We start from the raw sequence: 14864 nt of genomic DNA on the forward strand, positions 1-14864 counted from the left end.
AATTTTGTAACATATTGTAGATGCTCAAATCAACAAGGATCTACAGCCTTGGAAAGAAGAAGTAGACAAGCAAGGAGATAAAGTTTTAGGAGCAACTCTGGTTGATTTATCTTTTGAAGGATGTTATACCCACGAATGTACTTTGGGAAACTTTATTGCCGATGCAAGTGTTTACGCTGTAAGTTGCTTGTTTATACAATCACTTTCTAGTTGACAACAAGTTGACATGTTAATGTACAGTATTTATATAAATAAGAACAGTATAAAGCCCTTAGTACTAGCAAAAGAATGGCATAGAACAGAATGGAATGGAACAGACTAATGGCATATTTAGAAGTTCGACTGGTAATCATTTCAGTTCTCACACATCATCGCATTTTCAATCGCAAAAATTCGTCCACAAGCTAAAAGTGTTCCACTTAGCGAATTATTCTCACGCCGGTCTTATTTGAAAATTTCGTTATTAGTTTGAGTAAATAAACAATTGGGATGTTTATTTTATTCTAAAAAAACTAAAATGTTTTTAAGTTTGAAATTTCAAAACGCAATACTTTAAGTGCTTATTAGGAACTGTATAGATTTTTAAGATATGCAGAATCGCATATAAATAAAAAAAATAAAAGAACAAAAAACAAAAATAAATATTTCTGAATGGCTACAAATCTAGTAAGTTAACTTATTGGTTTCTTGCTCTAGTATACCAAATCTCCTCCAGAAGGATCATGGACAGAAGCTTCTATTGGCCTTGTCAATGCTGGAGCTCTTAGGACTAGTATTAGAAGAGGAAGTAAGTATTTTAAATATTTAAATATTTACAAATTTTTCATATATGTATATACAGTGATGAGTGCCTTAAGAACCGGCAAAATAACGCAAAAGAGAGAAAATATAATACGTTGTGAAATAAAAAGAGATGAAAGTAGTAGAGGTGGGAAATAATCGGTAGAAACCTATAATTAACATTATAAATCGATAGTCTCACACCTTTAGACGTTAGCTTCGAGCTAAATCACCTCGGTCATAATTATTATGTGTAACGTATGTGTGACGTATTTCAGTATTAAGCAAAAATGTGAATAAAATAATTTAATTAATAGTAATTATTTAATCTAAAGTTTTAAATTATTAACCAAGAATAATTTCTACTATGATGTGAGGAATTTCATACACTCTTGTCACGGAATAATCACTATCCTTCGTGGATTAGTGGTAAGAATTCGACACAGACGTCGCAGACGATTAGAGTTCAAATCCCACATGTGGTTTTCTTTTTTTTTTTTAATAATTTGAAATTATGTAGAGATCGTTTTGCATTGAATCGCTAAACACTTATGTCAGTCGTTACTAGTATTAGAAGTGTTTAAAGTTAAACACAAATATCTTATTGAAAATAAAGTATCGTAGTACTTTCGAAAATAAAGTAAAAATTCTTCAAAATTAAAAGAACGTTTAAAGAATGTTTAAATAAGTAAAAATTCTACAAAAATAAAAAAAATATTGTAAATAAACGTATTTACAATATGTTCAAATAAGCCTTCATTAGCAGCAGAACAATAACCCAAACTGTCACTAAAGAAATATAAAAGTTTGATGGATCAGAGTTCAAGTCACGATGTTCTCATGCAGGCGCTCAGGGTTCAAATCCCACATAAAGGTTTTACTTTTTTAAAAATATGAAATTATGCAGATATTATATCGTTTTGCTTTAAATCACTAGACATTTATTTCAGTTTTTATTAGAAGTGTTTATAGTAAAACATGAAAATCTTATTGAAAAAACAATGCCGTACTTTCGAAAATAAAGTAATAATTCTTCAAACATAAAAGAACGTTCTAAATAAATGTCCTTCCAAAAATATTTAAATAGGTAGAAATTCTATAAAAATAAAAAAAAATTATTCTAATGAAATGTATTTACAATAAATGTTCGAATAAGCCTCCGTTAGCAGCAGAACAATAACCCAATCTATTATAAAAGTTTCGTCTAACATTAGTTAATGTTTCTGGACTAATACCTCTCATTGAATCAGAGATCTTTTCTCTTAATTCTTGGAGAGAATTAGGCCTATCGTCTTTAATTCCATATAGCTTGGACTTGATATATCCCCACATAAAGAAATCACAAGGTGCAAGATCAGGTGATCTTGCAGGCCAAAAAATATCCCCGTGGCCACTAATCAATCGATTAGGAAAAGTCGCACTGAGATATTCACTGCAAGATGCGAGAATTATGTGCGGGACAACCATCGTGTTAAAACCATATGGAATCGAAAGGTATTGGTAAATTACGAAGGGCTGGGACAATTTGATTTTGCACAAGTTCCAAGTATTTCCGGCCAGTCAACATACCGTCTATAAAAAATGTACCAATGATATGATTCCCTATTATGCCTCCCCAAACATTTACTTTTCGAGGACGCTGGGTACGAGCGACATAAATCTGACGAGGATTTCCTCGAGACTAATACCGAGCATTCATTGAATTGTGACGGCCCTGCAATGAAAACGTACATTCATCGGTGAACAAAACGTTCTCTAAAAAATGTTCATCTTAATGTGACATTTCCATTGCAGTTTGACAAAATTCTAAACGTCTATATTGATCCCCAGGGAATTGTTCGTTGGATTTACGAAGTTTATAGGGACGGTATCCATGTCTTTTCAAAATTTTACCTAGTCTAAATATTGAAATTCCATATTGTTCTCCGAGACGAGATGTTGATTGGGTAGGATTTTGCTTAATACTTGCACAAATCAAAGTGTCCCTTAGTTCCAAATCTGGATTTACCTCCCTTCGTCTACGAACTCCTCTTGCAGTGAACACGGATCCATAAGTACAAAAATTACGTATAATAGACTGAATTGTTGATCCTGCTGGAGCCGGCCTATTTGGAAACATATTTACAAATTGTTGTCTAATCATGTTGTCTGATAATCCATTCACATGCCAGACAACAATTTGCACTTTTTCCTCGACCGTTAAAACTATTTTCACGAATTGTTTTTTCAATAAAAAGTTTCTGTTTACCGTGCAAAAACACTTCTAGGTATGTTATTATTTTTGACGGCTTGATGATTTGGTTAGCTGTAAAGCAGGCAGCTGTTCGCGCGCATTCATTCCAATGTTGTTAATTGTTTTGAAAATCATTACCTGTACAGAGGAATTGATATTAACACTGAGAATTTAGTGATGGATTTGGCATTAAACAGTCTTACCCGGATTATTTTGCAATAACAACTGAAGACTGTAAAACTGAAATTGAATTATTTTGTATTTCTATTTTTTAACATTGGAATAAGAATAAATTGTAAATAATGAGTTTTTCGAAAACTTTTTACCTAATATGTATCATATTTTCTATTATTTTTTGATTGACTAAAACAAAAATTTTATCCTTGGTGTGAATTGAACCTCTTCTTGTCACTAGACCACGTCTCTAACTATTACGCCAATTCCACACACAATTGTTTTATGATAGAACATACCTACCTTTAGTTTAATCAAATATTTCAGTTAAGTTATTTTTATTATTAGATAAACTTAAAAATTAATAATTTAAAATCGCTAATAATTAATGTTTTTTACTATAATATATCTTAATTTATTCAATCATTTATTCTAACATCAGAAATTATTAAAATAAAATATTTTGGAGGTCATCCGTATAATTATGACTGAAGTGAAATAGCCACGTCAAGAACTAGCTTTATCTCATACTATCTCACAACTTAATCTGTCTTCTATCCTTTCCGCTATTTTGCCGGGTGGTAAGACACTCATCATTGTATATATATATATATATATATATATATATATATATATATATATATATATATATATATTAAACCTAGAACTAAAATTAATACTATATTACAAAAATTAATATTAAACTCAACAGTCTTCCGGGTTGAACCGCGTTGATTCTCATTTCGCCGAGCTTTCGACATCCTCTCTGATGTCTTCTTCAGGGCTTCCGAGGTCTTAGTCTCTCGAGACCCAGACACTACTACACTGATCATCAATCAATGCAGTACTGCACTTGCATTTGCAGACACAATCTAAACAATATCCAAAAATATTTCTAAACCACCGTTTGTAAATATGTAATGTAATACATTACTGTATTAATGATCCATTACTAACTTTTAATAAACCACTTTAAAAATAATTATCTATATTTATTTTAGATATAACTTATGCCGACATAAAAACATCTCAACCATTTGGGAACACCATCGACTTCGGTCAACTTTTTGGAAGAGATTTAAAAGAAACATTTGAACATTGTACACTAGAGTATCATTCAGGGCGAACATCAGCCAGCACAACTCTGCTTCAAGTATCAGGTAATATAATGTTTTATTTTTCAATAACTGTCATTAAATCAGAGTTACCAACTATGTACAACTTACAAAACATAGTTTTACGATACTTTTGCTAGTTACAGATCCAAACAGGCCTTTTGGACCACTACTTTAAACTATGTTGAATATTAATTTAATGAAAACATTATGCCATTAGTCATGTTAAACGGAAAATGACAAGCCTGTTTACTGTTTTTTTTTATTTGTTTATTTATGATCTTATATATGTTTCTTGCTTTTATTCTTACAATTCTTTATTTATTTCCTGTCGTCTTTCTGTGTCAAAGGTTGACCATTTAATGCTATCGGAGGAAAGTTTTTCTTGCTGTTTGTCAACATTACCTAGGCAAATGCCCCATTTTTAGACTATAAAGGATTTTCCTTTTCAACCTAAATGCAATACAAGTTTGTATTGCATTTAGGTTGACCAGTAATCTGTGTGATGCTTCGGCTGGGTCTTCATGAGAAGCGATTACTGCTGTGTCATCTGCATAAGTTGCTGTTGTGACTTCTAGTGATGTGGGTACGTCCGCAGTGAATATCACGTACACCACTGGTTCGAGGAGAGTACCTTGACGGACTCCAGCTATAATTAAGTATAGTCTAAGTATAGTATAGTCTTGTAGATAGAACCGTAGGATTTGAAAGTAATTGTTAGGAAAGAATTTTTTGATCTTATATAAAAGCCGATTATGCCAATCTTTGTCAATTGACTGGGAGAGTCTAAAAAGATTCTCAAGTAATATTTGCTCTTTTCCAGTAATTGGCATATTTTTTGTTAAACTCGGTGAATTTTTTCAATGGTAGCATACTGTGGCCTAAAGCGAAACTGCTGATGGGGTATTATTTGTTTGTCAATTGAAATTGGCTCAACTCTGTATCACAGCAAGTTTTCCAATATTTCAGACATAATAAGGAGTATGCTAACAGATCTGTATAACTATTTTCTCCAACAATTTTTCGGGTTAAAAAGTAATTTGATTAGGACTTTTAGGACCTAAGGACTTTTTGGAGTTTAATTTAATGTAAATGATATTATTGACTTTTTTAAAAGAGTTTTAAGTTGATAGGAAGATTCTAGATAAATTTGGATTTTATTATCTATATTAACACGTTTTTCTGAAGGAAAATGCTGGAAAACCGTTTTAAGATGTTCAGCGAAAATTTGGTATTTTTCTTTATTGCTTTTTGCCCATATGCCATCTTCAGTTCGGAGGACCAGATCTGACCAAACAACTATTAAAACTAATCCAAAAATAATAGAACACAACAGAATTCCTTAAGAATGGAGATCATATATAAAAGCTTGTAGCAGGCCGTTTCAGACACATTGCTTAGTAATTCTCTTCCATCTACTTCTCTCTCCAGCTTCTTTCCTCCAATTTTCCATCTTCTTTTCTTGTAGATCTTCCGCAACTGCTTCCCTCCATCTTCTCCTCGGTCTGCCTATCTCCCTTATATCTTCCAGTGTTTTCCATGTTATGTTCATTACCTCTCTACTGTCCTCCATTCTAACAAGATGATCTAGCCGCTGCAATCTTCTAGCTTTGACAAAATCGCTGATTCTCCCTTCGCCGAACATTTCATAAATTTCAGCAGTTGTTCTTTGCTCCCATTCTATTCCTGTCAATTTTCCTTTAAAAATTCTTCTTAATGTTCTTCATTTCCATATTTCAATTTTCTCTTGTAGTTTCTTTATTAACACCTATGTCTCGGATCCATACGTTAGATTAGGTCTTAAAATAGTTTTATACAGCCTTATTTTTGTATTTCTCGATACCTCTTTTGATTTTATTATTCTTTGCAAACTGTCTACACACCTATTTTCTTTTGGTATTTGCTACTTGTAGATTTATTTCCTTTTCTTCGTCGCATTTATTTGTCACAATAACTCCCAGATACATGTAATCCTCCACCTCTTTAATTTCCAGAATTTCTCTCCTTAATGCAATTTCTATATTTAGTTTTCTGCTTTTCTTTTGCTTATTCTTCCGCTACATGTATTTTGTTTTATTTATATTTATCTGTAATCCAATATTTCCTGTCGCCTCCAAAAGACTCTTAGCTATTTTTTCTAATTCTTTTCTACTCCTAACCAAAAGTACAACATCATGAGCATAGGCTAGACACTGGTGACTCTTATTCAATATTGCTCCCGCTCTATTCATATTGATGTCTCTTATTTCCAAGAATGGAGATCAAGCCTTCTAATACCTCCCTTCAAAAAGCGAGACAAATCTGACCCGGAAAATTACAGAGGAATTCATTTATTAAACACTAAAATTAAGAACCAAAGTACTAACAAATAAACTGAATGAAATTGTAACAGTAGCAAAGAAACAACAAGGTTTTAGGTCGAAAAGATCATGCACCGACGCTATATTTCTAATGAGGCAAATGCAAGAGTAATCATTAGAAGACAACAAACCTGCATATATATGTTTCGTAGACCTAAAGAAGGCACTTAACCGGGTCAAAGTTAAGGACGTTATCCACTTATTGTACGCAAGAAAGATACGTCTAGGAATAATCAAAACGATCAAAAATATTTACTAAACAACACAATAATAGTAAAAGTGAAAGAAGAACTAACAGACCCTATTGAAGTTGACAATGGGATAAGATAGTGAGATTCCCTGAGTTCTCTATTGTTCAACCTGATTATGGATGTAGTTAGGAAAATATAAGAACTAAAAAAGGATAAGGAACTAAAAATAATACTACTCTCTCAAAGTGAAGATGATTTACAACGTACGCTGCACTAATTTGCTGAAAAACAGACAGAGTCATGTCTACATAAAAAAAGAAGAAGGAAAAGAGCCGTCTTCGGTGTAGATTACTCATAGAGGGTTGGAGAATTGAGGTCGTTATATTGCCTGGTTTGTTTCCAAAGTGAATATTACTAGACAAGAATATATACCATCGTTTTTGAGGTTATTTAGTAACTGTTTTAACTGTACTGCAGCTCTATTCAGATTGGTTTCGTCTCGTCTCGTCAGCTGCCATCTACCTTCGTCTTTATACTCGTTTCTCAGTCAGTAGGTAGGATATTAAAAACGAATTATTTATATTATATTTTAAGACTATTTTTGTGTTTAATAATTAAAGGTGGACAACCCTACTATAGTCTAATGTCATGCGATAAATAAAAACTTAATAAAATAAATAATTTCTATACGATGTCTAATCTAGATAATAAATACTAATAAATATTTAGAGCAAACTCCAACAGCCACTACTTGTGGCCACTAAAGATTTCTATATAACCTACAGGAAATTGTCAGTGAAGTCAACATGGTTTTTATTGGATGCAAGTAAATTTTTCGCTCTGTGAAAATTCTTATTTTTAAGCAAATTAAAATATAATTTAGCCAGTTATTTTGTACACAGTTTTTGAGGTAAGTATGAGCCATCTTTTCCACTATTTGAAGTTAATATATTTGGCGTTGTTTTTAGAAGTATTATTATTTATAATTTTTATTACCTAGTGGGGTTAATTGAACACTTACCGTGTGAGGTTAGATGAACATATGTCCATTTAACCTACTATAAGGCGGTACGCAGATAAACTGCTTTTTGAATTGGTTTATAGGTCACCTGCAATAATACATTTAATTGTAAATCATTTATGGTTCCTAAGTAAATGGTTCCAAGTCAACAATAAACAAATTGGCTCAGCAAAAATCATTTAAGCGCCTTGTCTTAATATTTTTACTGGTTTCTATTTATTATTACTTTATAATTTTTTTTGTTTCAGAAAATGCCAAGGAAAAGAATACGAACGACGAACAATAGGTCCTACAGTTCAGAAACATTAAAACAGGCTTGCAAAGAAGTCTTAGGAAATAGTCGTTCAGTAAGAAACGTAGCTATCCAGTTTGGTCTTTCGAGAATTACACTAAAACGTTATGTAGACAAGTGCTGCGACCATGATTTGGGGACGGTTAATTTTCACCCAAGTAATGAACACCTAATAGTATTTTCTCAAGACGCAGAACTGCTTCTTAAAAAATATTTACAAGAAGCTTGCAACATTCATTATGGATTGTCAGCCAAACAAGGTCGAAGGTTGGCATATGAATTTGCTGTAGCTAATAACAAAACTATAAAGGAGAGTTGGATTCAGGATGGAATGGCAGGAAGGGAGTGGATGTTTAATTTTATGGGAAGATACAGATTATCATTAAGAACCCCTGAACAAACTAGCCTTAGTAGGGCGACCAGCTTTAATAAAAAAAATCTTCAAGCATTTTTCAAAAATCTGAGAGAGCTTAAAAAAAGATATAAAGATATAATTTACATGCCAATGATGTCTATAATCTAGATTAGATATGTGTAACGACGGTGCACAAACCACCAAAAGTATTGGCCGCAACAGGCAAAAGAAGTGTGGAGCAAATGACTTCTGTCGAAAGAGGAGTCCTTGTTACCTTGGTGGCAATTATGTGTCACTGGAAGGTATGTGCCACCCTACTTTAAATTTCCACGCGTGCATGCACACGGAGCCCCTACTGGAAGCAAAGCAACACCATCTGGGTGGATGAGAAGTGAACTCTTTTTGCCTGTTTTGCAACATTTTGCTCAACATAAAAGACCGTCAAAGGAACACCCAAAACTAATGATTATCAACAATCATGAAAGTCATTTAAACATAACGGCACTAGATTTTACGAAGGAAAATGGAATAATCCTTTTAACGTTACCTCCTCACTGCAGTCATAAGCTGCAGCCACTATATGTGGCTGTGTTTGCTTCATTAAAAAAATTTTATGGTGCTGCTTGTGACAGGTGGATGGTGAATAATTCGGAAAAGACTATCACCATTTATAATGTTGCAAATCTAGCAGGAGAAGCTTTCATTCAAGCTTTCACACAAAAAATGTATACAGTGGATTTAGAGCTACTGGCATAGAACCGTTTAATAATCAAATATTTTCTGATGATGACTATTTGTCATCATATGTAACAGATAGGCCAAATCCAGAGAACGGACAACAGACTTAGTCAAACAGTAGTCAAATAGGAACATCAGAAGAAAACTCTCAAACATTACAAACTCAAATATCTCCAATAATTATTGAAAAAAATGTTCGTCTTTTAAAACATATAGTGGATGCAGAAACTGAATCTCAACAGTCACAGTCGGGATTAACATTAAAGAGGCCACTTTGTCAAACCGTAATGTCAACAATTATAACTCCCGAACAGATTCGCCCTCACCCAAAAGCCAAGCAACGCAAATCTAACGTTAGACGTGAAAAACACAAATCTTTAATACCAACGGACACACCTGCCAAAGAAAATTTAGAAAAAGAAGCTAGGATTCGAGAAGAAAAGGTCAATAAAAAAATAAAAATAAATCAAACTAAGAGACAAGTTGTAAAAAAACGTGTATTCAGAGAAAGCACATCTTCCAGTAACGAAAGTGTCAGTTACCAAGAAAGTTTCGATACACCAAAAGATTTTGACGATGTAGAATCCAATCCACCCAAAGTTTCAAAAGGGGACTATGCTATTGCAAAAGTTTGTGGCAAGACTAATGCAACCTGTAGGCATTATGTGGTTCACATTGATGACAATTTGTTAAACGGCTATGATGTTAGTTTTATGAAACGCCATAACCAAACGCGATATTTCTTAGAAGCGACTTCGGTTTTGTTCCTATTAATATTATTTACAAACTGCCTCTGCCAATAAAAAGTAGCAGTGCCAGGTTTGCTAACATGATTTCTTTTAACATAGACTTTGATGAATTTGACTTTACTTTATATTAGTTCAATAAAGAGTTGTTAAGAAAATGTCCTATTTTCTTTACCCATTTTTTTTTGGTATATCGTACTATTCAGTTAGCCCACTTCCATGTTCCAGTTAACCTACTAAGTAGGTTTACTGGTCAAAATTGCAGATTATTACGAAAATCATCCCCCTATTTCTATAGATATTTATTGAACTTCAAAAACCGTATTAAATGGTTAGTCAAATAACAACGAAACACAGGATAAATATTGGCTTATTTTGAACCATACACTAAGTAAATATAATTTTTGTCCAGTTAACCTCATTCTACCCTATATTGAAAAAACTTATTGTAAAATCCTCTTATAGATTATAACAGTCCATGGCATAATTGTAAATAAAAACAAATAACCTAGTAAATTGGTTTTCAGCGTAACAAAACCAAAATAATTTGCTTAATTTATCAAAACTCTATTTTAAAAAACTTTTGCGAGCTCAAAAGCCAAAACATAAATAAAATCTTTCTGTTATGCTTAATTTCCAAAATATAATAAGTACGGAATTATAATTGTATTTAGAATAATATGCTTTGTAGTTTTTTAACAAAAGTCTAATTTTCTTCCTACATTAATTGTATTTATTATACAAACTCAACAATCGGGGAGTTAAAGATATTTACTGAACAAATATTTAGCGAAAATCCTAAGGCAAAAAGCTTATTTGTAGCTGCTATGAGTAGAAATTTAATTTGAAAAGTGCAAATTAAGTTTAGTTAGTTAGGACGGCAGGTATTGTTTTGAAAATTTAGATTTAGTGACTAATTAAATATTAAATATCTACATGGGTTAAGCTTGCTGCAAGCAAAGAGCTGACAACTTAGTTTTTGTAATTCGAATGCTACTGATAGTTAATTTAAAGTAAAAATTGATTGTATAAAGATTATTTTATTGCGGGATTATTTTTTAAGCGGGACGTGATTTTAAACACGTAAAATTCCTGTCAATTTTTTGACGGACGGACTACATTTAATTGACATTTTAACCAACTTGTAGTAATGGCCATATCTGTGAATTATGTCTATTATATTACGACTACTTGTTAAGCTTTTTAAAGCCATTCCGAGCTTAATATGCTTTGACGGCTTACATTTACCATTAAAGACAGCATATACAGCATCCTGGCTCAAAGATTGAACTAATCGAATACATTTCTTATTATTTTTTCTTTGGCTGTTACTTCCTGCAATCAGAGTAAAATAAAATTGAGATAAGCTTTCCGGCACTGAAACTTCACCGTCTTCAAGATTCTGTACAGATACTTTAATAGGTAACTTTTTTTTCTCAGCTTGTAGCACTGATTTCCTTAATATTAAAGCAGCTTTATTCAAAATGTCCTGATCCTTTAAATCATCCAATAACTCCTCATCAATAACATAAACGTGTTTTGGAGCAAGTATCTTCTTATTTTGACACATTAGGAACTTGATCTCCTTCATAAATATTTTATTTATTTTTGTCTCTAAGTTATGAGGAGTGAAATTGCCCATAATTTCTTTAGAATTTTCTGCTTCGTCGTTAAATAATTCCATGTAGTGTCTGTGGACATAAGTAAGAAAATAACATCGTCCTTTTTCTAACAACATTTTTTTGTATAAAACTACAAACTTCATCAAAGACAGCTTGATGACGCTGACGAACAGTATGCCAAGGCGTTTTAGTTGTATTTTTCTTTGTCGATATGTTGTATAAATATTTCAATTGACATTTTTTGTGATAATATATTGTTGAATCCGTTACAGCTTGCACTTTCTCAATTAATTGCTTTGAGGCTTCCTCGTCATCTTTTAATTTTTTTAAGAAATCGTTTCTATCACACGCATGCAAAGGTAGTCTCTTCAGTTTATGTCTTTTAGTTTTTTGGTCACAATAAATACATGTCTGGTTTGTGTCAGTATTCATATCACTTTTAAATAAAATATTATGAGAAGAGAAATCAAGATCACATTCAACTGCAATACTAAGATCTTCCAAATTACATGACACTGGTTCAACTGATTCTAATTCAACACTCGACTCAACACTTGGCTCAGGTATTATAATAGATTCAAGTATAGTAGGTACTAGCTGGACTTGAATTTGACACTACATCTAAATCAGGAACTGTAGAATTATTTTGTTGACTTGAGGTTGATGCTGTACATAAATCATTATTAATATTAGAATTACTTGGTAAGCTTGATGTCGACGTAGCTGATATATTTTCAACAATACTCGATGCATCTGTTTTTATAGCACTTTTTGATTTTTCTGAAATGGCGGAATAATACTTCTTTGGCAAAGCAGTAAAATTTTTGTAACATTCTCGATGATAACCATTATTATACATATCATCCGGTAAAACTAAGTCTTTGAATTTTAGGTTATGGATTTATGGTTTTCTTCCATGATTTTCACTATTGCAAATAACTTAATATTACTCACAAAGTACACGATATAAACAACAAAAACATGTGCTCTGACAGATTCGAATTAAACTATAATAGATATTATAGGTTAGGCGCAAGGGGCACATACACAGTAGAGTGACAGATTGTGAGTTAAAGAAGGAGAACCGAGATATTATAGACGTCTCACTAACTCTGAAATGCAAGCACAGCACTCTCGCACTTATATTTCTGATTAACTAATTTTTGTGTTTAAGGGATGTTTGTTCATTCTAATTTGTCTGACTGATTAAATATAAGTTTATTATAGTTCCATTATTAACATATATAAAAATCAGACATGTAAAAGTAAGTAAAGTTAATTTAATTTTAGTAGAGCTTTAAAGCGTCTGACAAAAGTTCTGGTCCATGACAAGTGTCTGACAGTTATTGCAGTATTTTCAAAATATTATTCTACAAAATATGTATAAAAATCAGTTATGTAAATTTAAGTAAGATAGCTCTTATTTTTAGTTACCTTTCTCACCTGGTACCTGCCCAGGTGTCACTCAGCAAGTTTCATAAATACGCAGGTATTCAAAGCACACGAGACGCTACTGAGACTCTAAGGTTTCATCTGTGTGAAAATAAGTTATGTCTGATTGCTCTGGGATCTTACTCTATAGTGTTTTGCACCTTATTTGAATTAGTACTCAATTGGTGCTTTGTATAGTAAAGGTTTTTATTTAAAAAACAGATCTTAGAACCTTATACTTTTATTATAAATTACAGCCAACTTTCACCGATGATAACTCAGGAATTAATAAACTGATCAACTTATTTTATATTTATTTTAAAGCGTCTTTTGGCGGACTTTTAATATCCGTTTTGAAAATTAAAATCGATCAACAAATGATGGAGTTTTGTAAATTGTTTATAAGCCTAAAATTTAAGCAATTTTTTTTTTAATTTCTTAGGCTCTTCTGATTCACAGATTTCATTTTTTTAAAATTGGTTTAAAATCTTGAATGCTCTTCTATATTCAAAAAAAATTCAAGTATCTAAAGGTTTCATCTGTTCAAAGGTTTTAATTTGCATAATCTTAATTGATTTTAGTCTAGAAAATAAACTTACAACAAACCTTTTTTTAACTGTTTTTTTATGTTTTTTTTTGGTATTTTTTTAATAATAATAATAATTCTTAAGATTTGAAGGTAGCATTGTCTTATGTAAAATTTGATTACAAAACTTTTATGTTCATACAAAATATTTTAAAGCTAACAGTTCTTAAGATATATGCGAAAAAAGAGGAATAGAGTAACGGGTAGTGATCAGAAATAATAATGTATAGCAAAAATTAACACAAATTTGAAAGCTTACAGAATTACACACTTATTGATCATACAAACATAGTTATTGGCATGTAGAATTACAGTCATTGGTCATTTATAAAATTCCTAATTTTCTTTTTTAGTTTGTGCAGGTAAGGCACACAAAGCTATTTAAGTTTTCAATTTCTTGTTGTTTCTTTGAAGAAGTACCAGCCTCTAACACAAAATAGACATTTTAATCCAACTTTTGATTTCGATATAGTATAGGAACAAGAATAACACAATCCTGTATACAAAAGGTTATTTACAGGTAGGTTGGTGTCGTCTGATTGTTTTACCGTTATATCTGAGAGAATTTGTATTTATTCATGTCCTGGATGTCCCTTAGTTTCAAAAAATAACTTTCTTTTAGCCGACTCACCAGCACGTTTTTCTTTGTTGGTTTTCAAATTAGTACATTTGCTTTGGGATGTATTCTTTAAATTTGATAAATTCAGATTGTTGCAGACATCAAAAAATATGTTATCAATTGTGGGAAGATTAACGTTTTCATCTAAAGAATCAGGAAATTGGTTCCATGACAATTTTTGTTTTTCTTTCAGGTTAATCACTTCTGGTATATGTACTCTTACTAAACTTTTCAAAGTAGTGCTTTTAAGTTTATGATCAATAAGTTTGTCTGCTTTAAAAATATTTGTATCTGCAACAGTTTGAAATTTTTTGCTCTCGGAATTGATCTTGGTTTCGCTGTTTTTTTTACTTTTATTGTTTGCTTTTGCGTCAATTCGCTTTTGTTTTCATTCTAATTTTATTTTAATATTGTTCTGAAGCTATTTTCTTGTGGCATTTTAAATTAATTACTATTTAAATGGGAATAAGAGACAATTAAAGGTTAAAATACGTTTATTGACGTTTCAATTTTTACTTCGGAAATCGTTCTCAAAATACAAACATTACTAATGTTTGTATTTTGAGAGTCAATATTTGACAACTCACGCATAGGCAAATTA

At 31.7% G+C, this 14864-nt stretch overlaps 1 protein-coding gene across 1 annotated transcript in view; it reads left to right on the forward strand.

The window, feature by feature from the left end:
• Nucleotides 1-14864, forward strand: part of LOC140435238 (apyrase) — a 120185-nt gene that overhangs the window by 94317 nt on the left and 11004 nt on the right. Inside the window, exons 6-8 of the mRNA XM_072524040.1 lie at nucleotides 21-178; nucleotides 697-787; nucleotides 4189-4347. Of these exons, the coding sequence (XP_072380141.1) occupies nucleotides 21-178; nucleotides 697-787; nucleotides 4189-4347 (408 nt within the window). The remainder of the gene's footprint in view (nucleotides 1-20; nucleotides 179-696; nucleotides 788-4188; nucleotides 4348-14864) is intronic.

Source organism: Diabrotica undecimpunctata, chromosome 2 (assembly GCF_040954645.1).
Source record: "Diabrotica undecimpunctata isolate CICGRU chromosome 2, icDiaUnde3, whole genome shotgun sequence".
In the NCBI taxonomy this organism is placed as follows: domain Eukaryota; kingdom Metazoa; phylum Arthropoda; class Insecta; order Coleoptera; family Chrysomelidae; genus Diabrotica; species Diabrotica undecimpunctata.